Raw genomic sequence first — 23364 nt, 5'->3', positions numbered from 1 at the left:
CAAAATATGTCCATTGGGTTCTTTAATCCCAACTTTGGTAGCATGAAAGGGGATAAAAAGAATCCATTCTAATTCATCTTTTAACTAACCATAACTATTTTTTTTTCTTGATATGGTTCCCCTCAAACCCTCTTCCTAACCTAATTCCCTTCTGGCTTGAACGAGGTAATCCTTTCTTCCTTCTGTTAGTTGTAGCAGCTAACTCGCAATTGGGCATTTCCCCACATGACTTGGAGGTCGCCTATGTCCGCCTCACGTTATCATGAGCAAGGTTTAAAATCTCGACCTGTGCCAAGGTTTCGGTCTTGGACCGGAACGATACGGTTTCGATATCGTATCATGTCGTCCTAATATAGTTTCGGTATTTTTTAAATTTTAAATATAAATGTATATTACTTTTATTAATATTTGATTATTAAATATGTTTTACATGTTAAAATGTTGAATTTATATTTCAATGTTTTTTCTTAAAATTAAAATTTATAATTAAAATTTTAAAATCATTTGAAAGGTTAAAAATAATTATAAAATTATTTAAAAATTTTAAATTATTTTTTTGAATGTATTTGTAAATTTTTAATTTTAAAAAATTTATTTGAAATGTTTAAGAATTATATTTTCTTTAAAAGTTTAGATTATTTTAAATTTGTATTTAATTTTAAAATTATAAATTATTTTATAAAATATTTATTAATTTTTAAAATTATTTAAAATTTTTGAAATAATTTTTAACTATTAATAATAGTTTATTTTTTAAAAAATATATATTTAAAAAATAAAAAATTAACTAAATCAAAAAATTAAAAAAATTGCGACTGTAATAGCCTGTGGAGGCCGTCGCAACACTGCGGCATGGAAGGTTTTAGGAATATATAAAATTTTATTATAATTTTAAATAAATTTTTATATATATTAATGAGATAATTTGATAAGAATTTTAAAAAATACATTTGATTATTTATTTAGGTTAAAAAAAGGGCAGCCCGGTGCACGAAGCTCCCGCCATGCGGGGTCCGGGGAAAGGATCCATTGTACGCAGCCTTACCTTGCCTTTGCAAGAGGCTGTTTCCAGGATTTGAACCCGTGACCTCTAGGTCACATGGCAGCAATCTTACCGTTGCGCCAAGGTTCCCCTTCTGATTATTTATTTAGGTTAGGGTTGATTATTTATTTAGGTTAGGAGTTGATCAGAAAATAAATAAAAAATTATTAGAATTTAAATCAAATATATAATTAATTAGATAATATTATTAGGATTTAATTAAATTAATTATTAGTGTTTTAATTAAAAAAACTCAATCTTTTCCCCCTCTCCCGACGCATGCGATCTCGGCACACGAGGTCGCGCGATCGCGCGACCCCGCGACGCGGCCGCGCCGGAGGGGTCACATGATCCCTCTGGGCGTGGCGGCCGTGGGGTCTTGCGACCTGTCCGGAGCCACCGTCGGGGTCGCGCAACCACTCCGGCGCGGTCGTCGGGGTCAGGCGACTACTTCGGCGACTGGGCCGGTGCCGGTCGGCGGGCGGAACAAAATGTTTCGCCGTTTTTGACCATTTCGGCACGAGATTTTAATCTTTGCTCATGAGCAATGTCGTGGCCATGAGGTCGCTCGTGGACATAAGTGACTATGACATGGTGTGGGTGACCTTGCGACCCCATATGACCGATGTTGCTTTGTTCATTGTTGATGTTGCTTGAAGTGTAGGGTAGACCTTGAAAAAGGTGGAACAAGTGTAGGGAGGAAAATAAATCAAATTATTAAGGAGAAACAAAAGGGGTGGCCTCGTGTTCGCCTCACGTGAGCTTGAATGTGTTGTTGGATTTCCTTAGTTAATCTTTCTTTTTCTTTATATGTGTGCATATTTGACCATTATTGTTTCTGTAGAAGTCAGAAGTGTTTGAATTTATAATGTATCTCCATTGAAACATTCTTGCATTTATGTTTTTTTGAGTGTTTAAAGGCTTCTCCCTCTCTAACAACACAATTTACATTAGGAGAGACCACTAACCATGATTTTCTCAGCTCTTCCATGGAATTGTATTGTTTTCATTTAATTTTTTTCTTTTCTGTTATGATTGGTCAAGTGTTGGTTGTTAAGGAATGAGCCAACTAAACATCAAGTGATTCTTGACACTCATCGACTTTAGGTGGATTGTGAATGTAATCCCAAATTATGGATTGTGATTCACATATTGTTTGCAATGCTAAAACTCATCATAATTTTTCCATTGCTTTTACCAATCTTAAATTCTAAGTTTAGATTCTGAGGCACAACTTTTCTTATGCAAGTAGCAAACTACTGTAAACTAATAGAAAAAATTTATGTTAATAAAGTTTTTATCATTTTTTGATTGAATTTTGTTCCTTATTGATTGGAGTATGCAATTAACAATCACTTGTTATCTGCTAAAATTACACACGATGTTTTTTGGCAAGCAAGAAAATAATTGAAGTTTTGAAAATTTGAAGATTCTATAAAGAATTGCCATTGAGATGTTTGTAAATTTTTTTTATTAGATTATAATGTCTACTTTAGAAGAGAAGTCTTGGTGCAACAGTAAAATTTTGATCGTATGACATTGTGGTCACGGGTTCAAATTGCCGAAATAGCCTTTTGTAATGCAAAATAAGGTTATATACAATAGATCTAATATGATCCGATCCTTTTCGAAAATCTCACACTAGTGGGAACTTCAGGCTGCTTTTTTATTATATTGTTTATATTGTATTTTAATTACATGTATGTTGAAGCACAAACGATAGATCCATCAGAAAGTAAATTCATCTTTTGGCTTTCTGCATTTTTACTCTCATTTTCTTAAGTAAATAGAGTCTATTTTGGTACCTCTATGATTTTAGGTTACCAATGATTCATTGCATCATTTCACTTAGAATGGATAAAACCCTTTTAACTAATATTTTGAATCTTGGTTGCAATCTTTGTTTAATGAAAGAGAACAAGTGTAAGTTTATTTACCTTGATGTCTTATCTTTCACTTAGAGAATTTGAACCTGATCCTATGTCATTATCTTTATTATTGTAGTTATTTAAGCCACCAATCCATATTGGTTCGAAGTGTTATACTGTTGAGATTTTTACACTGCTTGTCTTTTAGCGCAACTTGATTAAAATCCGATATGCAGATCCTAGTCTTTTAACTTGATGATTAATTGCTTGACCGTTTCTAAGTATGCTATCGATTGTAGTTTTTATGGCTTTTAAGAAATTGAGCTTTGGTACAATGGTTTGTCCAAAAGTTATAATATGACTTGATCTTATGCAGATGTTGAAACTCTAGTGTTATCTTTCAGTATTTTGCTAAGGTTTTGCCAGTATGGTAAGCGAACAAATTGAATATTGCATCTTTTTTTATTTTTTTGCCACTTCAACCTAACATTTATCTAGACGCAAATGACTATATTGTTTGTCTCTTTTTTCACAGCACCTAATCGTATAGAGCATATTGAGGTTTGTATGTCTTTATTTTGTATAAAGAATAATCAAATCTTTTCTTATACCGAATCAATCAAATCATAGGTGATATAGAAACTAATTAAATTTTTTTTATAGAGTCAATCAAATCAAAAGTAAAAAAAGTATATAATTAAATTAATTTAGTTGAGAATAATTTATTTTTGATAAAATATTTATTTATTATTTATTAATTTTCATTGTATAAAAGTATATCTTTAGTTCATGAATAAAATTGTGTGAGAATTTTTCCATGATATCAGAGCGAAGTTCATCTTTATAAACAAACACGTGTAATTCTTCTTTTCCGAAGACAACCATGATATCTATGGATTCTCCCACTCAATCTATGGTTGAAAAATCATCTGTCGTCGTCTTTTCTTTTTCCGAAAGTGATGTCTCATTGTTGCAAATTATGACCAATAAGTTGAACAATTAAAATTATTTGCAATGGGCTCGATCAGTAAAAATAGTCATTTGTGGTAGAGGAAAGCTAGGTTATCTTACAAGCAATTCCTCTCAACCCACATCAAGCGATGCATCATACCAGACATGGTTGCTCGAGAATTCAATCATGCTTGCCTAACTAATTAATTCCATAGAACCCAACATTGATCAACATTCCAGGAGGTGTGGGACACAACTCGGAAGATGTATTCCAATCTGGGCAATACTTCTCAGATCTTTGAGCTACGATCGAAGCTGCAAGAATTTAAAAAAAGTTTCAAATTCTATAATACAATATTTTCTCTAATCTTCAAGATCTTTGACAGGAACTTCGTTTATTTTTTGAAGAAGATTCAACGTGTGTTGATTGTAGTATCAAAATTCATCGTAATATTAAAAAAGAGTGTGTGTTTGATTTTTTAGTCGATCTTAATCATAATTTGGATGAGGTATGTAGTCATATAGTTGCACGTGATTCATTCCCATCTCCGGAAGAAGCCTTTGTAGAAGTTTGATGGGTAGAAGCCGACGTAAGGTCATGCCTACTAATGAGATTATAACACCATAATCCATTATAATAGACATTTCAACGTTGGTTTCTACAAAAAGTTCCTCACCAAAGAAACGTAAAAAAAAACATGTCTTTGGTGTGAACATTGCAACTGGCTAGGCTATACCAAAAATAAATGTTGGAAATTATATCAGAAACTAGCTAATTAGCAACCTCGAAAAAGAAATGAAGGTCGTAAATTTCATACTCAATCAAGCTAAGAAAAATATGTTATCTCCGGTGTTCCTACCTCTTTCACCAAAGAACAGACTGTATAATATTATAAATTCTTCAATCAAATGGCCCTTAATGTGTCTTCCAACTCTAATATTGGTTTGTGCTCCATGACTCAATCTGGTAAACTCAATTCTCCCTTTTAATCATTCAACGATCCCTTGGATCATTGATTCTAGGGCTTGTGACCATATGACAGGTGACTCAAATCTTTTTTCTTCCTATTATTCTCGTTCTCACCAGACTACTATTAGGATTATTGATGGATCATTAACTGTAGTTGTTGGTATATAGGTGATGTTTAATTGTCTCAGACATCATTTTGTAATTTGTTTTTCATGTACTTGCTCTAAAATACAATCTAATTTCTATTAGCAAAGTCACCCTTAATAATCAGTGTTTTGCTAAACTCTTACCCTTCTTATGTCTTTTTCCGGATCTACTATCGAGGAAGACGATTAGCAATTGTAGAATTCACGAAGGTCTTTATTATTTTGAAGATAAAAATGGTCGGTCTTTGCTATCTCATGTTGCTTCTTTTATTCTAGTGAAAGGGAAATAATGTCTTGGCACTATCGTCTTGGTCATCCTAGTTTTGGTTAGAAATGTCTGTTTCCTTGATTGTCTATAAAAAAAAGATCATTTGAGTTTCAATTGTAAAGTGTGTCAACTAGCCAAGCATCCTCGCGCCTATTTTTCTCCCAAACAATATAAACCATCTACTTCATTTCATTAATTCATAGTGATATTTGGAGTCCTTCACAAATTCACACATCTCATGGGAAAAGATAGTTTATCTCATTCATTTATGATCATACACAGGTTATTTGGGTTTATCTTCTTAAAGATAAGTCTTAAACCATATCTTTAAAGTCTTCCACCAAATGATATAGATTCAATTCTAAACAAATATTCAAATTCTTACAACCGACAAAAGCAAAGAATATTTCAATGTCATTTTATGTGACTATTTAGTGGAAAATGGAATTATTCATCAAAACTCTATTTTATGTTCAATAAAATAGAGTTTTTGAACGTAAAAATCGTCATTTGTTGGAGGTTCCCCGTGCCCTTATGTTCACCATATATGTTCCAAAATATTTATGGGGCAATGCAATTCTCACATCCACATATCAATCGCCTTCCTAGTCGCTCCATAAACTTTGCCACACCTTTATCTCTTCTCTCCCAAACATATTCATAAATTTTCAACTTTAATAATCTACCATTGAAGACTGGATGTATGGCTTTTGTGCATATCCATGCCCAAATTTCCAACTATCTTTGTCAAATATTCTCCTACTCTGAAAGATTATTGATGTTATTGTCCGCAAACAAATAAAATATATATTACTTATGACATCACCTTTTATGAAAATACCATATATTTCTCTCGCAGTTTACCACAAGAGAGGAAGGATGGTGAAGTTTTAAAGTTAGTGGATGACACAAACCCCACCAACAATTGTGAAGGAACCTGGGAACAATCGATGAATAGAACCCCAAGAACTAGAAGACAAGAGTTTGAGCCTTAACTCGTAACAAAGAGATGGAACGAACCAAAGACTACGAAGCAAAGAAACGCCACACTGCAAGGGTGATAAGTTTCGGAAGTTTGAGCACCACGAGACAAACTCGATAAGTTCAGAAGTTCTTTCAAGAACTAAGAAATCACACAAACAAGAGTTTCACCCAAAAGTTTTTCCTTCCATAAACATACTCCCTCCCTTATATAGTGGGAAGATGTCACGTCCCAAGAGACAGCCGTTCGAAAAATTTCGACAGCATCTCCACTGTAACAATTCAATTTTTCCTAAATACATTTCAACATGCAGGCCCACATGGCCGAACTACAATACAACATATATATATAACTGCTAAATAACTACAGGATAAAGGCCCACACGGCCACAACTACACATCCAACACAGCATCAACTGTAACAACCACTACAACAACTACGAAACAACAAAAATCTCAAAGCACATCGATTGTGCTCACAACAAAATCAAACGACAACTCTACCACGAAACTAAAACATAAATACTCACAAGACTAAAATCATAAAATTGCACAAATACGCATAAAACATCCTCAGACACCCTCACTTTGCAGTGAATTAGGGTGCACGACAGGAATCACTTGTTCCAACAACAGACTAGCTACACGCGAGGGGGAGAGGCAGTATTCTAGGAGAACTATCTAGCTAGTCCTGGTAGCACCCACACTGTGCAGTGTTATAATGCTCTCATCCACATAGGCAGTGAGAGTTATCAATAACAATATGATGCTATAATGCACAGTTCAACAGATAAATATTACATCTACCAAGGTATACATAACATCAATCATAATAAGTCAGCACAGATAAACAATTAACAAGGAGACTGTATTGGAAAGGGTTTCCCAATCGCGATTTCGGTCAAAACAGAGAGATTCGTGTTTTCTATTACTGACCTATGGCGTGATCGCGAGAGCCACTGCTATTCTTCCTCGATCGCAACTTCTCCAGAGCACGCGTGTCCGCTACCTCTCTTCTTCCTCTCCTACACCGGCTTCTCCCGAGCAAGGTGATAGTGTCATAGTTTTTTTTCGCTACGGATCGCTCATCCTATTGGTTCCCGGGATCGAAAAACCATAGGGCACAATCGAATATCTGAGGTAAGTTCTTTGAAGTTGATTCTTCTAGTTGTTCTGCTCCAATGTGAGATTTCTGAATTTTGGAGTTGCTCTGTTCGAATGGGTTTTGATAAGATTAAGATGGATTCTGTTCCAATTTGATTTTCGGTGGAGTTAGGGTTAATGAATTTATCGTTCGAGAGTTGAATTTTTGTGTGATTAAATCTGTTGAGGTGTTTGATCTGGACTTGGTATGCTGTGTGATTTCGATTTGGGATTTGTTGTTTCTATTGGATCAGTTCCTGGCTTGCTAAGGGATTGATCTGTTGGGATTGTTGTGCTATTGAAATTCGGTGGAACCAGGGCTTGTTGGATTTGATCGATTTATGTTGGGTTTTTCTACGTGTTTGATCTTGATCCTTGTGGAACTGTCTGTTGGATCTGTTAGTTCTGTTGATAGATTTGATTTGGTTGGATTCAAGGCTGATTAAGTGAGGAATGAGTAATTGGATTTTATTTCAATGATTGGTGCATTAGATTAAGTTAATTTAATGATTGAGTTGTGCTAATTAGGTTTTGGCTAATCCACTAATTGTTGTGTGTTTTTGGTGGCTTTGGATTATGGATCTTTTGGATCCGGATGTAACAGTTGGATCATGGATCCAATTGGATTATAGTTATGGAATGGTTTTAATTGGATTTGGTTAAGTTAATCGAGTTGAATTGTCTTAATTGGATTAAGATAGGTTAAGTGGATTTAACATATCATAACTGTAAGTTATTGATAGAGCTAAATTATTATATTAAATATATATTTGTATTTAGTGGATGGTGTATTTTGTAAATTGTAGAACCTTGATTTGTTGATTCTGTTCTACGGAGATTTTTTATATTTGGGGGTTCTTATTTCGACATGTGTCTTACCAGATGGGTACTCTTATACTTGGTCAATACAGATCATGTTCGTAGTGCATGATTTATTATAAATCCATTATTAATTATCTTGGTGTTATTCTTACTCCCCTGTTATTATCCTTACTACTCTCGTTACTTGATACATAACTGTTGACCTTGATATGATCTAGTGCTATCAATACAGTCTGATTATTTGTTGTTGATCTGTGATGATTTATTATGATTGATGTTGAGTATATCTTGGTAGATGTAGTCGTTTATTTGTTGAACTAAGCATCATAGCATCATAACATCTACTTGTTAACTCTCACTAGATCACTGTGTGATAGTGGTACTGGAGTGAGAGCATTATAGCACTGTGTGGGTGCGACCAGGACTAGCTAGATAACTCTCCTGGGATACTGTACCTCTCATTCGTGTGTAGTTGGTCTGTTGTTGGAGTGGATGATTCCTGTTGTGCGCCCCAGTTCATTGTATGAGTGTCTGGGGATGTTGAGTGCAGACAGTGACTAGGCAGCTAGATAGTTCTTCTGAGATATTTTCCCTGCTCCCCACTCACGTGTAGTGGTCTGTTGTTGAAGTGTGTGCAGGTGTTCTGTTGTGTGCCCCAGTTCATTGTGTGGGTGTCTGGGGGTGTTGAGTGGTAACAGTGATCATACATGTTACCTGTGATGTGTGTTGCATATGTGTATGCATTTGCTGGTAGTTTGTTTTACTGCATTTGTTAGTAGTTTATTTACTGCATCTTTATGTGTGGTTGTTGCACTTGTTTAATATATGATTGTTGCATTGTGTGACATTACATGCATTGGTTGAATATGCATGATATCTGTTATCTGTTATGTAGTATTTTTTATTTTGTTCATTAAGTATCCTTTGGTGAGACTATATATCCTTTGAGATCCATATTTATATATATTTATGTTGTGCACTTCTATCTAGTATCTACTGAGTATTTTATACTCACCATCCATACTTTGGGATTTCCTTCTTTCTCCTCATGTAGCAGATAAGGATGTTGTCTTAAAGCTTGGAGTTCTGTCAGATTGCCGCCATCTCACAGTAGGAGTCGTTGATTTTCTTTGTATAGTTATCGGTTTGTATTTGGATGTGTGGTTCTAGATTATGTTTTGATGTGTGATTTTTGGACTTATGTTCGTATACGTGGATTTTATCATTGTTATAATTTCGCTCGCGCAATTTCTGTTATTGTAAACTTGTGGAGTTTGTTGTCGGTTGTTGCTGTGGTTATACATCGTTGGTTTGTTGTTGTGGTATTTTTACATGCATGTGTTGGACTAGTGAGTGGTCGTGTGGGCCTTTATTTTTATAGTATGATAGTTTATATACTTGTAATATGTGGTTGAGGTCGTGTGGGCCCTATATTAAAATGTATTCAGGAAAGTTGAATTGTTACAGGGGAGATGCTGATCGAATTTTTCGGACAGTCTCTCAGGACGTGACAGACCTCTTCTAAATGGACTTTCTTTTTGGCTTGTTATGATTTTTAACTCACCCTATAGTTATAAATAAAGAGGGTGACAGCCACACATGTAATTTTTTGATTTGTTTCAATATAAAGCATAGTGAGACTCTCACTTATTGGTTTTTCATTGAACTAGAATTTATCAAGGCATCCTCTTGTAGTGTTCAAGGACTTATCAATCTCAATCCTAAGGTTTTGGTGTCTTTTATCTTTTATGTCAAGGTTAGTACTTTCTTAAGTATTAGGTCGAGATTCTTTTTATCCATCTTATCAATTTAGATTTTTTTTTTTTTAAATTTATTATGAGTTCCAATGACGTGAGAACACAGTAAATAGGATCTAAATCTATCCAAAGCAAAAACAATAGAAAGAAGCTCCTTTTCTGTAGTGGTGTAGTTGGCTTGTGCAGCATCCAATGTCTTTGAAGCATAGCAAATCACATGTGAAGCTCCTCCTACCCTCTGTGCCAGTACAGCTCCTACAGCAAAATTTGAAGCATCACACATTAGTTCAAATGGCAAAGTCCAATCTGGTGGAATAATAATAGGAGCTGAGATAAGGGCCTCCCTTAATTTCTGAAAAGCTTCCTTGCATTTTTCATCGAAACAAAACTCCACATCCTTCTGCAAAAGTCTAGAAAGTGGAAGAGCAATCTGACTGAAATCTCTAATAAATCTCCTGTAAAATCCTACATGTCCAAGGAAAGAGCGAACATCCCGCACGCATACGGGGTAAGATAGAGACGATATAGCACTAACTTTAGCAGGATCTACCTCAATACCTTTCTTAGAGACAATATGACCTAATACAACACTACTAGAATTTTGTTAATAGACAACGCCCCAAAGACAACGGTTTTTAGCAAAAGCGTTGTGGTATTTCAATTTACAACGTTTTTAGTCAAAAGCGTTGTCTTTTGAAATCAAAAGACAACGTTTGTACAGAAAGCGTTGTCTATTAGCGTTTATTTTGGGTCAACCACAACACTTTACAAAAGCGTTGTCGAAAACGTTGTCTTTTAGCGGGTTTTTTGCCAAAGACAACGCTTTTAAAAGTATTGTCGTTTAGTGTTGTCGTTGATGGTTTATATCCAGGGTTTTTTATCGGGCGAGTCCGCGATTTCCTTCGTACGCCTCCCTCTTCTCTCCCGCACCATTTTCGTCCCTCTCCCGCTCTCGCACCTCTAGCTCGTCTTCTCCCCCGCGCCGCATTTTCGTGTCTCTCCCAGCCCCTCTCGCACCTATAGCTAGTAGCTACTCTTCTCTCGGCCCCCCTTTCGTGCCTCTCCTCTTCTCCCCCTTTCGTACCTCTAGCTCCTCTTCGCGCCGCTGTGAAGAGGCGAAGACGAAGATAGAACGGAAGTCGCATCCGGTGCGTTCGGTGACCTCCTCGTGCTCCTTCAGTGCGTACGGTGAACTCCTCGTGCTCCTCCAGGCCCGTGCTTCTCCAGTTCTCCGAGTTCCAAGTACGGCTTCAATCTTTTTTTCTTCGATTAGGGTTAGAATAAGGATTTTAAATTTTTGTCACATACTTTTTTCCTGATGCTGACCGACGCTGGGTGAATCCAAGCTGTCGCCGTCGCTGCTGCCCATGCGCATGGCCGTGGCCTTAATGATGTGTGCTGGGCGCAGGGGTGAGTTTGGACAGACATCGTGGGGTTTTGCGACGGATGGATCACGGGATTCGGGTCGGCTGCGGACAGATCTCCATCCAGACAACTGTGCGGTGGCTCCACCTCACAGCCATGCTCACGCTCGGATTGAGGCAGCAGCTGGAGGGTACCCTCGCGATGGCGATGGTGGTGGGGAAGATGAAGGGGGTGGTGGCGGAGAAGGAAGCTTCGAGTGAGGTATGAGGTTGGATGTGGTTGTTTATGGTGTTCATTCTCGTCGTAAAGTAGGTTAGTAATTAATTCCGGTTGAATTGCATCGATATTGGTCGCACATAAGGTGTTCGATGCAATGCCGAAGGCTAAGATTTTTGTTATTGACTTTACTACTGTGAAAAGATGGCTATGAGAGCCCCTCAAGCACTCACATTTGGGTGAATAGTTGGTTGGCACTCTCTTCTATTGAAGTTGTTTTGCAGCGGCCTTTTTTGAAGCATCCATCTTGTTGAAGCCTTTTGATAGCATTTTTTTTTATCATCAGGCAAAGTAGACTTACCTTTGGTTCTGTATGTTAATATTGAGTGCACTTAAATGTGTTCGGTGTAGTGCTTCTGTGCCGAAATTTTTAAATTTCAAGTTTAGTTAATGTATGTATGTCTTCTCCTTTTATACTTAATTTTTTTCCTTGCTAAAGTTTGACAGAAATATAGGCTTTCTTTCTACCAATTAAAAGGCTTTGCAAATTTGACTGCTATACTATTGTTCTCCTTCCAAAACAGGGAGTGCACCATTCTAATTGCTTCACAGTTTGTTGCAAGTCTTGACTTGATTAAAAACAAGATAAGGTCTCCAGGACTTGTAGTTCTCATATTAAATGTGAAAGCTCTGGATTGCAATACTTGTCACTCAACACTATCAATGAAGTCTACACCACATCCAACAACAGTCGTGTTTTCAAAATCCAAGAAATGGGATGTCTGACTTGGTTATGACATTATTTCCTAGTTTGGTTATTTCTTGTCAATTTCTCAAGTATTTCATCTAGAACTTGCCCAAATTTCAGATGCTTCTTGGTTTCAATAGCTGAAAATCATGCATAGTAGATTCTGTCCTTGTAAATTTGGAAGCATCTCATGATTGCATTTAAGGTTTTGTTTCTCCTTTGCTTTAAGCATTCAGAGGTTTCTTCATCAATTAACACACCTACATTTTTTTTTAACAATTGTACATGATTCTCACAACTCACACTGTCATGTACAAGATGGGCAAGACATTGATTATGAAGAGCTTGTTAATTAATTAAGCTAATTAAACAGCACTTTGGAATCTCATGGGATGTCAGGAACTGCACAAATTTCTTTATGTGAATTCTCTTGGTCAAGGAGATGCCTTGTTAGATCCTTTTTCAATACAACTTGTGTTGCCTTCTTCTCCTCGCTCTTTCCCCAGAGAACAAAGTAGAGTCCAACAACAATAAAACTGGATCCAATTATCCTATGGAAAATAAAGAAAAAAAATGAGTTTTTTCAAATTAATTATTGATATTTTAGGGGGGGGGGGGGGGAATAACATATAAAGGAGTCGAAGTGTTTGCCTTACCCTCCTGAGTACAACTCATCACCAAGTATAACAGCTGCCATAATGGCCACCACCACAGTCTGCACTGGTTGAAAGACTGCTACAAATAGAGGACCTCCTCTATCAATGCACCAAATCTGGAGGGAGAAAGAGATCCCTGATGATACAAGACCCTGTAAAAATAATAACAATTATAAGCTCCAGATTTAAGAAAGTTTTTCTTCTATGACAACTTTTTGAAACATGGCAATGGTCCTTTGTGATGATTTTTACAACAGGTGAATCTGCGATGACCTCTCATTGTCGCAGAAGCTCTTCTGTGACAATTGGGGTCGTAGCTGAAGCCATGTTTTTCTTTCTTTTCTTTTTACAAGTGATCATGAAATGGATGAATGGTAAATTTACAGCGTAGAGGATGGTGAAAAGCTCCCCTCCTGAGTGGACTTTCCACCTTTCTATGTCCTTCTCACTGTTGATAATACATCACTTGCAATTTCTCCCTGTTGATAACTTATTTAATTGATGAGCTAATTATTTGTTTATGTGCAGTTGTCATTGGATTCTCACTGTCATTGAACCCTACACGGATATTGTTTATGTGCTGGATTCTCTAAGTCATCGAATGCACTATGAAGATTATTTATGAGTAGGTATGGAATGCTGATCTCCATAATTCCATTTATTTATAATAAATATATTTGTTTGTGATTAATTCTGCTGCTGTTGTTGTGTATGGAATGCTGATCTCCATAGTTCATTGTGTATAATTCTGCTGTTTGTGATTAATTCTGCTGCTGCTGTTGATGAGTAGGTATGGAATGCTTCTCCATAGTTCATTGTATATAAATCTGCTGCTGTTGTGCCCATATTTTGGATAAATTAGTATTATCTTTTGGCAGACTGGTATTTGGCAGATGGACCTGTTCTATTTCTGCTGCAGTTACTTGGTGATGTTAATGTTGTGCTCATACTTGGTGATGCACTTGCTGTTACTTGGTGCTGCTAATGTTGTGATGCACCTGTTCTATTTCTGCTGCTGTTGGAGGATATTCTGTTGCGTTGAAACCTTTGTTATGGACCTGCTGCTGTTAAATATGGAGCTTCTATGTTGGAAGTTGTAACTTGAATTTGTGTTATGAACTTGTATAAGTTGTATGTTATCGACCTGCTGTATGTTATGAATTTGTGTTATGAACCTGCTGTAAGAATGGTTTTTGTGTGAATATAAGTTGTATGTTTTGTACCTCTGATTGAGTAAATTTTGTAGCCAATAGTTTTGTATTTACAAAATATATTAATTCTTATTTACTGCTAAAAAAAATCAAAAGACAACGCTTTTAAAAACGTTGCAAAAACCCAAGCAATTTGTAAAACAATTACAACGCTTTTTAACCGTTGCAAAATGTGTTGTCATACCTATTAAAAACAACGTTTTTAAAGCGTTGCAAAAAACGTTGTAATATTTACAACGCTTTTTCTGCGTTGCGAAGGTGTTGTCGATGTTAACAAAGACAACGCTTAAAAAGCGTTGTCGTTGAGGGACCCCTTTTACAACAGGGCATCTTACAACGCTTTTTACCCCACAAAGACAACGCGTTTTTCGCGTTGTCTATTAACAAAATTCTAGTAGTGTAGTTTAAGTTTGAATTAATGTTTTTATGCTGTTAAAAGTGCTTTTATGTTATTCATGCTTAGTGATTCATGATTCATTTATTATCACTGAGGTTATTTGCTGTTGTTATATAATGATGTATTAAAGACCTAACTTTAATAAATTTTTGTCAAACATCAAAAAGGGAGAGATTGTTTGTGTAGTTTTGCCCCAAGTGGAATTGGATTTTAATATTTGGTTAAAATAAGTTTAAGTTAGGTAATGTTGGTGATCTAACTTATGTGAATTGAGTTCACAGGAAAGTCCAGGAATGGAAGACTTGGCAAATGGTGAAGTCCCGGAGGCACGGCCTCTTGGCAAAGGTGAAGTCCCGGAGGCGCGACCTCTTGGCAAAGGGAGACTTAGCACGACGAAGCTGAGGGAAACGTCTCAAGAAAGTGCAAGGAAAGGCACGAGGCTTGTGGAAGACATTTGAAGGCTTGCGTCAAGACTAAGGGATGAAGAAGGAAGCTGAAAGGGGATTTTTAACTTGACCAGTCGACTGACACTGCCATCAGTCGACTGGTGACTTAATCCAGAAGCACACAGAAAGATTGGTCGAGTGATTTGCTTGGACCAGTAGTTGACTGGTGGATAGATGAGCAGTCGACTGACAGACGAACGTTGGACTAACAGCTGGAGAATTAAACGAGAATTAATTAGCCGTTGAAGCCCATCAGTCGACTGCTCCCTGAGTCAGTCGACTGATGTCGAAAATTTTATAAAAACACAGTTTGACGATTGGAGAAGCAACTGTTCACGTTCTTTCATTCTTGCACGAACTCCAATCTTTGTAACTTTCATTCCTCTTCCTCTAAACTTCACTACACATTTTGTGAAAGGAAAAGATCGGTTTGTAAAGGTTTCTCCGCCTTCATAGAGTTCTTTGAGAAGGAGAAGTTTTCATAGTGGAAGGTCGCTGTCTGTGTGTGGATCCTTGGATTAGTCACCTTGTAGAAGTGGATACCAAGTAAATCGAACAGGTTAGCGTATTTGTTTCTCTTGCTCTTGTTTTCTTTTGCTTCCGTTGACAATTTTGCAAGCAAGATCGAAAAATGTTATTCACCCCCCCTCTAGTGAACACACCAGTCCCAACAGATGTCGTTTAAACCTCAGTCTACCTTATCAATCATTTACCCACTCTACTACTTCAAAACAAAAGTCCCTTGGAAAAACTTTACAATCACTCTCCAGATTACTTGTTCTTTCATATCTTTCATGTTATTCTTAGTTACAACCTTACTCTAAACACAAGTTAAACCCTCGCTCTCTTCAATTTGTTTTCCTTGATTATAGTAATTTGTATCATGGGTATTATTATCTTCATATTTCAACTAGATGGACATATATTTCTTGATATGTTACTTTTGATAAGTCTCTTTTTCCATTTGCAATTTCTACCTCGACCACTTCTTTAGATAATCAATGCACCTTTTTATTTTCACCAAGTGGTATACAAGAATCCCCACAGATTGCTCCAATTGGGCATATTAAAAGTATAATGGGGATGGTATTTTGGATCCTGCTCCATCTCCATTAATTCCTTTAGACTCAGTAGCTAGTGGTGACTCGCTCTCTAGTTTTGATTCCCATTAGTCTGACCACTCATCTTTGAGTAGCTCTGATGATGATACTAACCGTCGTATGCTTCCTCTAAGCGAGAATATGCCCACTAGTTTCCACTCGTTATGCTCCACATGCTCTTATTGCTTCTTCAAAGTTTGTTGAACCTTCTAGATTTACACAGGCAGTCAAAGATCCAAATTGGCATGCTACGATGTCTACGGAGTTTGATGATCTTCTAATGAATCCATTGAACGGGTTTACAAATCAAGCTTGTCTTATTGCTTACAAAGCTCGTCTTTTGTCAATAATCATATATTGGCTTCAATGACATTTTTAGTCCAGTCATCAAAATTACAACTATCAGATTGTTACTATCTATAACTCCAATTGACCGATATGACAATTAGATATTTCCAATGCTTTCTTCATAGACACCTTATAGAAACTATTTTTATGGAGCAACCACCTAGATACATCCACCTGCAACTTCCAACACATGTTTGCCAACTTCAAAAATCTATATATGGTCTTCGACAAGCACCTCATGCATGATTTCATCATATAACTACTTGGCTTCATACTTAGGGATTCTCTAATTTAAAAACTGACTCTTCTCTATTCTACACATGCAACGAAAAATTTTCAACCTTTTTTTAAATTTATGTGGATGATATTTTAATAACGGGGAGTGATTAAAAAGGCATCACTACTTTCCTTCATCAAGAGTTTTCTACTCATGATCTCGGCAACACTCGTTTTTTCCTCAGTATAGAGTTTCTTCCATACTCTAAAGGTTGTCTTCTCTCCCAAGTAAATATATTACTAGACTTCTTCAAAAGACAAAAATGGATGGTGCATGTCGTATCCCCACACTAATCATTAAAGGTGATTTCACTGCACCTTCATCCTCCTCTTCAATGGTTGCCCCTCAGATCTATTGAAGCATTGTTGGTGTCTTATAATATATCACCATCATATGATCCGATATTGCTTTCGCTATCAATTGTGTTTGTCAATTTATGCATTCTCCTACTGGCTATCTCAAAGACACTATTTTACATGCTCTTCTTTGATATCTCAGTCCCCTCGAGAGTTGGTTGCATATAGTGATGCAAATTGGACCAGATCTCCTAAAGATAGATGTTCTACCAATAGGTATGTCATATTTCTTGGATGAAATCTTATTTTCTGACTTTTAAACTAGTCAACCAACAGTCTTTCGCTCAACTACCGAAGCTGAATATAAAGTTATAGCTAACACAACATCCAAAATTATTTAGCTACAATCTCTTCTTTCATAATTATATCTATCCTCAACCACTACACTCAAAAACTAGTGTGATAATTTTGGAGTGACTTATCTTTGTGACAAATCTAGATTTCATGCTCATATAAAGCATGTGGAGATTGATTTTAATTTTGTTTGCAAACGTGTGACGATTCGACAACTTTTAGTTTTTTACATCTCTATGAATGATCAAATTGCTGATATATTCATCAAGCCATTATCTAGACAACACTTTACTAAGTAATCAAATTCAAATTTGGGCACTCCCTTGAGTTTGCCAAAGGATAATGATAACAAAAAAGACAATACTGGATAATAATCTCGAATTAATTTCAATCAATCAAAATTTATCATATTTGACATCAAAATCAAAATCGATATGAATCGATAGCAAAAGATAATATTTTCATATTAATTATATTCATTGCTACGAATTATAATTATTACGATTGTATGTCATATTTAATCTTTCCATTATTGTTTGGACAACTTATATAAATAAGGCCTTTGGTCTCGGTACTAAAATACTAAAATGATTCAGAAATATTATTTCTCTTCTTCTGTCCTCTATTTCTATCAATATGTAGCTCATGGAGCTTATTGTTTTCCCAATAAGGTTGAATTGACTTGTGCTTGCTTAATAACTCATAGGCCTAAAATGAGCATAGAATTTCTAAAGAGCTTAGAGTTTTTTGAAATTTTTTTAGTAATTCAGATATTAAGTTTTTTGAATCAATTAATTTTAGAGATGACCAATTCAATCCCATAAAAATTTTTCATTGGCCACAAGGGTAAATCGAGAAGTACGAATGACGTATAACTCCGTAACCAACGTTCTAGGGTTGTTCTCCCACTAGAGAAAATTAAATCCTATGGTACACTGTAGTTGAGAATCAATTCATTCATAAATATCTAATTAATTGTAGAAGTACTTTACTGTTACATCATAATCCCAGAGGCACAAAAGAGCTTAGAGTGCACTTTGGGACAAGGATCGTTGAGTCATTATAGATGCAATCGTGAGATCATTGATTTGATGGCTTGAAGGCTTAGTTTGAGGTGAAGAAAATCAAATGACATGGAGTATGTTTGGGGAATTGGGTGCATTTGCATTATGGACGACCTAAAGACACAAGGGCTTGAGAGATTACGTGAGTGAAATATAATCTTACTTTAGACCACATGATCAAGGATAATGCATTTAACTAGATAGAGCTAATTAACTAATGACTTGATTTAAAACCTTTGATTAGGGAATTGTTGATTCAAAATTGTATTATATGACTTAGTTCGATTTTGAGACTTTGGGTGCATATGCAAGGAGGTAAAAATTGACTGAAAGAGATGTCACTAACAAAATTTTAGTTGATTTAATCAACTAGAGCATTAGGCTGATGGGGAGTCATTTAAATGCAAAGGTTTGGTAAATAAAAATATTTTTATTTAAGCAAAAATAAATTGAAGGTCCCATCTACTAGAATGGACAAACTATATAATTGTTAGCTGTCTAATAATCATTTGTGTTTGATCAACCAACTAAGAATATTTTCAATAGATTTGAAAAGTAAAAATGTGTCTTATAAAAGTTCTTTGGGGAACTTTGATTTTGAAAGACTCCACAAAATATATTCTTGATACTCCAAAGGATTAGCTAAAGTTGAAGGCTTCAACTTAAAATCTTGATAAGATCTTTCTTCACTTTATGCTAGTAATGTTTTAAAAGGAGAGAGTTTCAATTGTAAACATTCTACATAGAGATCATAAGAGGTTTACCCTATTACCCACCTATTCCTTCTTCCCTACCTATTCCTTTTGGTTCCCTGTTTACCATCAAAGGAAATGCACAAATTTGTGTTATTTCAGTTGGGCTCTTTCTGTAAGTGTTTTCACAAGTATCTGTTTCCTCGCATTGTAGGAATCTCATATTTACTCCTCTCCAAGTAAACACAACCTTAGGATTACTTCAACAACAAGAACAAGAACAAGAACAAGAAGCATGGATCCTCTGATAGAACTGCACAAAGTGTGTAGATGAGCTCATGGTTTGGTGCAATACTGACAACAGAAATTAACAAATAAGAATGCCAGCCATTTTAGCTTGATTCCAACTGCTCATGTTTGTAACGTCACAAGATAAGATGCCGAACATCATGGAATAAGAAATGCAAAGGTATTGAGCAAATGTCTGGATTCCAACCACTACCAAAAATTTTTCTTACAGATTGAATGAAGAAATTTAACTGTACAAGAATGCACATTGCCATCTCTAATGCCAACAACCCTTGTTTCGGTTTAGAGCCAAGACAGATGGTGAGGTTGACATGGGAACAAACATTGACTCGATGATCGACAGAGGAAAAGGATCTTGGTTTTGGGGGGATTTATTGCAGAAAGAAGAATAAGCAACGACAGGAACGAGGCTCCAGTTTGATGATGATTGTACATGAGGGCTGAAATGAATATGATTACTGCAGAGGCAAGTGTTCATCAAGCTTCTGCGAGAGTGTTGAAGTCTAAGAGAGAGAAGCAGAAGAGGGAAGAGTTTGAAGTGAGGTCGGAGCATGGACTAGGAAAGACTGATTCGGAGTATCCTGAAACATTTGAACAAGACCAAGAAAAGGGGAGGTCAGATGTAATGGACAGTGTGATGTTCGAAAGGCAAATACCAGTGAAGGGATCGTTTTCAATTCCTGAAAAGAATCCAGCCGCGAAGATGTTGGTGCCGACCACATTTTTTAGTGTAATTTGTTGGATGACTGGGAGAGCATCTGGATTATACTGCTCATCGGGATGGCGACTAGAGTTACCAGTGAACCAAAATGCCTCATGCACATTCTCCATTTCCACGTTCGATATGACGATGTTTTTCATGAAGCCACCACGCCCGGGGGCGGTTTTGAAGTTTATTCCGGTTAAAGAGTTGCCAATGTATAGATGCTCAACATATACAAGTGAGATTCCACCAGACATCTCACTTCCAAAAGCAAGTGCCGAACCGAGAGGTGTCTGCAAATGGACCTTTCTAATATGGATGTCGGTTGAAGGTGTACTGAAAGTGATACCGTAGTTGTCCCAACCACTTTTAAGAGAAATGGCATCATGTCCAACTTCGATACTACTGTCTTCAATACATAAATTTGAGCAGGAATCTGACGAAAGCGGATGAAAGTTGCATCAGCTAAATATCAACAAAAAGATTAACAAAAGAAAGAAGTTTTGACTGACATCGGTGCTTTAATTCAACATTCGATAACATATTTGATTAGAGTAAATCAGATTATCAATTTTGTGTCTCGAAGTCAAGTATCAGCTCTAAACCCTAAACCTTTTGAATGCAAAAATGTTATCCTTCTCTACACCCATCTATCAATGGATGTAATAAGCAATACTTCTACTTAAATGCAAAAGTTCAATTTTTATCCAGATAGACAAATTCAACATCGACGACTAGGACAGCAGAACAGCAAGAAGATATGCACATAAAAGAAATTATTACCTGGGACTATGCCATTAGTAAATGGAGAATCAAATGAAGCATGGATTATTATGTTCAGGATCTCGACGTTGCTGCATTGTACACACAAAAAAAGGTTTCTTGTTAAGAATTTAAATTTCATGGGATAATATCCACCCAAATTTACTTGGAAAGACTGAAAAAACAAGTAGAAATTTTTATAACATGCCTACAATAGACTGGATGGATGCTCCATGCAGGAGAATTCAAGAAGGTTAAATTCGAAATGACGACATCAGTAGAGTTCACAAGTTCTAGAATATGAGGCCGGCTATAGTTCAGAGTTTGGGAGTTTAACCATTCCCACCAAATAAGACCCTGCCCATCAATAGTTCCGTTGTCACCTGGTAAACATGAAACAAAGGGTGTTACGCTGAAACAAAGATTATAAACACAAAATTGGTACATTATAACATATCCAAGAATGCATGCCTGTTATCACTACGTCGATCAAGTTATACCCATTTATCAAGCTACGATGCCGTTGCCCTGGAAGATCTTGCCCTTGACCATAAGAGGGTAACGGTTCTATGATAGGCCATTGAGACGAATCCTGTAAGGGAAAGAGAATAGTCTTAGGTGATCTATTCAACTATCTTAAATGACACAAATCTAACATGACACTAAAATCGTGATATCATCCAATGCTATAAGCGATCGATTTATAGATGAATATGTGCATATACTAAAGTCACAAAAATGTGTGGGGAATATTAGTGAACACCTGACTGCCAACAATTATTGCATCCTTCTCCAAGAAGAGAGTAAGATGACTGATTAGGTTGAAGCTTCCAGTGAGCCATGTCCCTTTTGGAACATAGAGCTGAGCGCCTCCTTTATCAGCGAAGGACCGCAAATAAAAGACAGCATTTTGGAAGGCCACCGTGTTCAAGGTTTTACCATCTCCGACCGCTCCAAATTCTGTTATGGTGACACTGTGTGGCCTTGGATTCAAGCTTCGTTTGTAATTGCAGTAGCCCTCGGCACCATTTCTGATGCTGTTGTCGGCATCAACCAACACTAGTAGTAGAATCAAAATTGCCTAAAAACACAAAGAGAAGGGTGATCAAAATTTGGACCTTGAATTATTAGCATATGTCCTTCGAGATATTTGCTGCAAAAGAATGTGAAAGTAAGACTAATAAAGAACAGAATCAACATTGGTTCTTAGGCAATCACACAAAAACAAATTAAAGCTTTTAAAATTGTGACCATAAAAAGATGTAGATTGAAATGAAGAAGATCTAATTCTTTGAGTAATACGAGAAAGTCCTAGAAGAAGCCCATATCCTTGGAAGAAGTTGGGAATTCAACCAACAAAGATCTGGGCATTGATCAAGAAACAGTACGGGTTCGTGAGCAATATGAACACGAATAGAAGCCTTGAAAAGGATGAACTAGTGGATCTCAGCTATTTTAAACTTGGGAGGGCCGATAAAACCCTAAGAAGAAAAAGAAACACAGATGATCCAAATGACCACTTTGTCAATGCCGCTTCAAAATTGGAACTTTCCACCTCAAAAATGGAACTCCTGCACACACTGCAGTTTCGAAAAAAAACCTACACAAAATGGATCAGAGAAGAAGCAAGAACCCCACCACTCAAAATTCACAAAGCACACCAGGAAATTCACCAGGAAAACAAAACAAATAAAAAAAAAACGACAAATACAATAACGTACTTACTAGCCTCTTCATGAGCCCCCTCAAAGAAAGGGGAAGGAGAAGGCCCTTTGACCAAGCTGTCGCAACTGGAGAAGCCCGGAGAGGAAGAGAAGAGGAGGAAGCAGGGCAAGGCAATTATTGAGGCTGGAGAAGCACAAGGAGGAGGAAGAACAAGGGGGCTAACTCAACTCAACTCCCTGGTTTATAACTTACAGCCCTCTAAAAGAAATAGAGAAACAAAGGGGTTAAATCGGTAAAAGATCCAAGCATAGATTTACCCCTATTGCTTAGATTGTGGTGACGTGGACAGGGGAGAGGTGAGCCAACGGTGGGTGTTCGCGGCTGGGGCCCTCACCAACCAGCGCATGTCAATGTTACGGTATGAAAACAAAAGGCAAAAAATAAAATATAATAAAATAAAATTGTTTGTATGAAAATGAGCAGGTGACAACTCATTATAACACATCAGTGGGCTTTTGCTCCTAAATACTTGTGATTATTTATTTTTTCTATTTCAGGAATATATTAACCATTTATATATATTTATATATTAAAAAAATGAAATGGAAAAGAAAGGAAGAAAGGGCAGTAGGCAAAATAGTGTGAAGGGATTGAGTGGGCCAATCAGGAGAGAGGGGCGGGGCCAATTGGGTGCTTGGGACTGCGTGTCCCACGTGGTTTGACAGGGAGGCAAGGGCCCCACCTTGAATTGCGCCGGAGCCGCCCGGTTCAACTTGAAACTTGAAATTAGTAAATGATTATATATAT

The 23364-nt window shown here is 36.6% G+C and overlaps 1 protein-coding gene, 1 long non-coding RNA gene and 1 pseudogene across 2 annotated transcripts; 1 reads left to right on the top strand and 2 right to left on the bottom strand.

The window, feature by feature from the left end:
* LOC141827281 (glucose-6-phosphate isomerase, cytosolic-like) overlaps positions 1–3518 on the top strand; it is a 31205-nt pseudogene extending 27687 nt beyond the window's left edge.
* Positions 3519–12574: 9056 nt separating this feature from the next.
* Positions 12575–13376, bottom strand: LOC141826658 (uncharacterized). Its single transcript, XR_012601646.1, has 3 exons — positions 13318–13376; positions 12934–13085; positions 12575–12828 (listed from the first exon to the last, which is right to left on the bottom strand). It is a non-coding gene; the product is annotated as an uncharacterized LOC141826658 (long non-coding RNA).
* A 6192-nt stretch (positions 13377–19568) lies between these two features.
* LOC141826657 (putative polygalacturonase) lies at positions 19569–22757 on the bottom strand. The gene is made up of 6 exons (XM_074713927.1): positions 22618–22757; positions 21656–21973; positions 21364–21484; positions 21101–21275; positions 20914–20984; positions 19569–20566 (listed from the first exon to the last, which is right to left on the bottom strand). The coding sequence occupies exons 1-6, from the start codon at positions 22627–22629 to the stop codon at positions 19905–19907; spliced, it is 1359 nt and encodes a 452-aa protein (XP_074570028.1). The 5' UTR covers positions 22630–22757; the 3' UTR covers positions 19569–19904.
* Between the last annotated feature and the right edge of the window lie 607 nt (positions 22758–23364).

The sequence above is a fragment of the Curcuma longa genome, chromosome 4 (assembly GCF_044706935.1).
Source record: "Curcuma longa cultivar G26 ecotype Majalengka, Jawa Barat chromosome 4, ITB_CL_G26_1.1, whole genome shotgun sequence".
Classification (NCBI taxonomy): Eukaryota; Viridiplantae; Streptophyta; class Magnoliopsida; order Zingiberales; family Zingiberaceae; genus Curcuma; species Curcuma longa.
The sequence above is the reverse complement of the archived record's forward strand: the minus strand, read 5'-3'. Positions and strand labels throughout refer to the sequence as shown.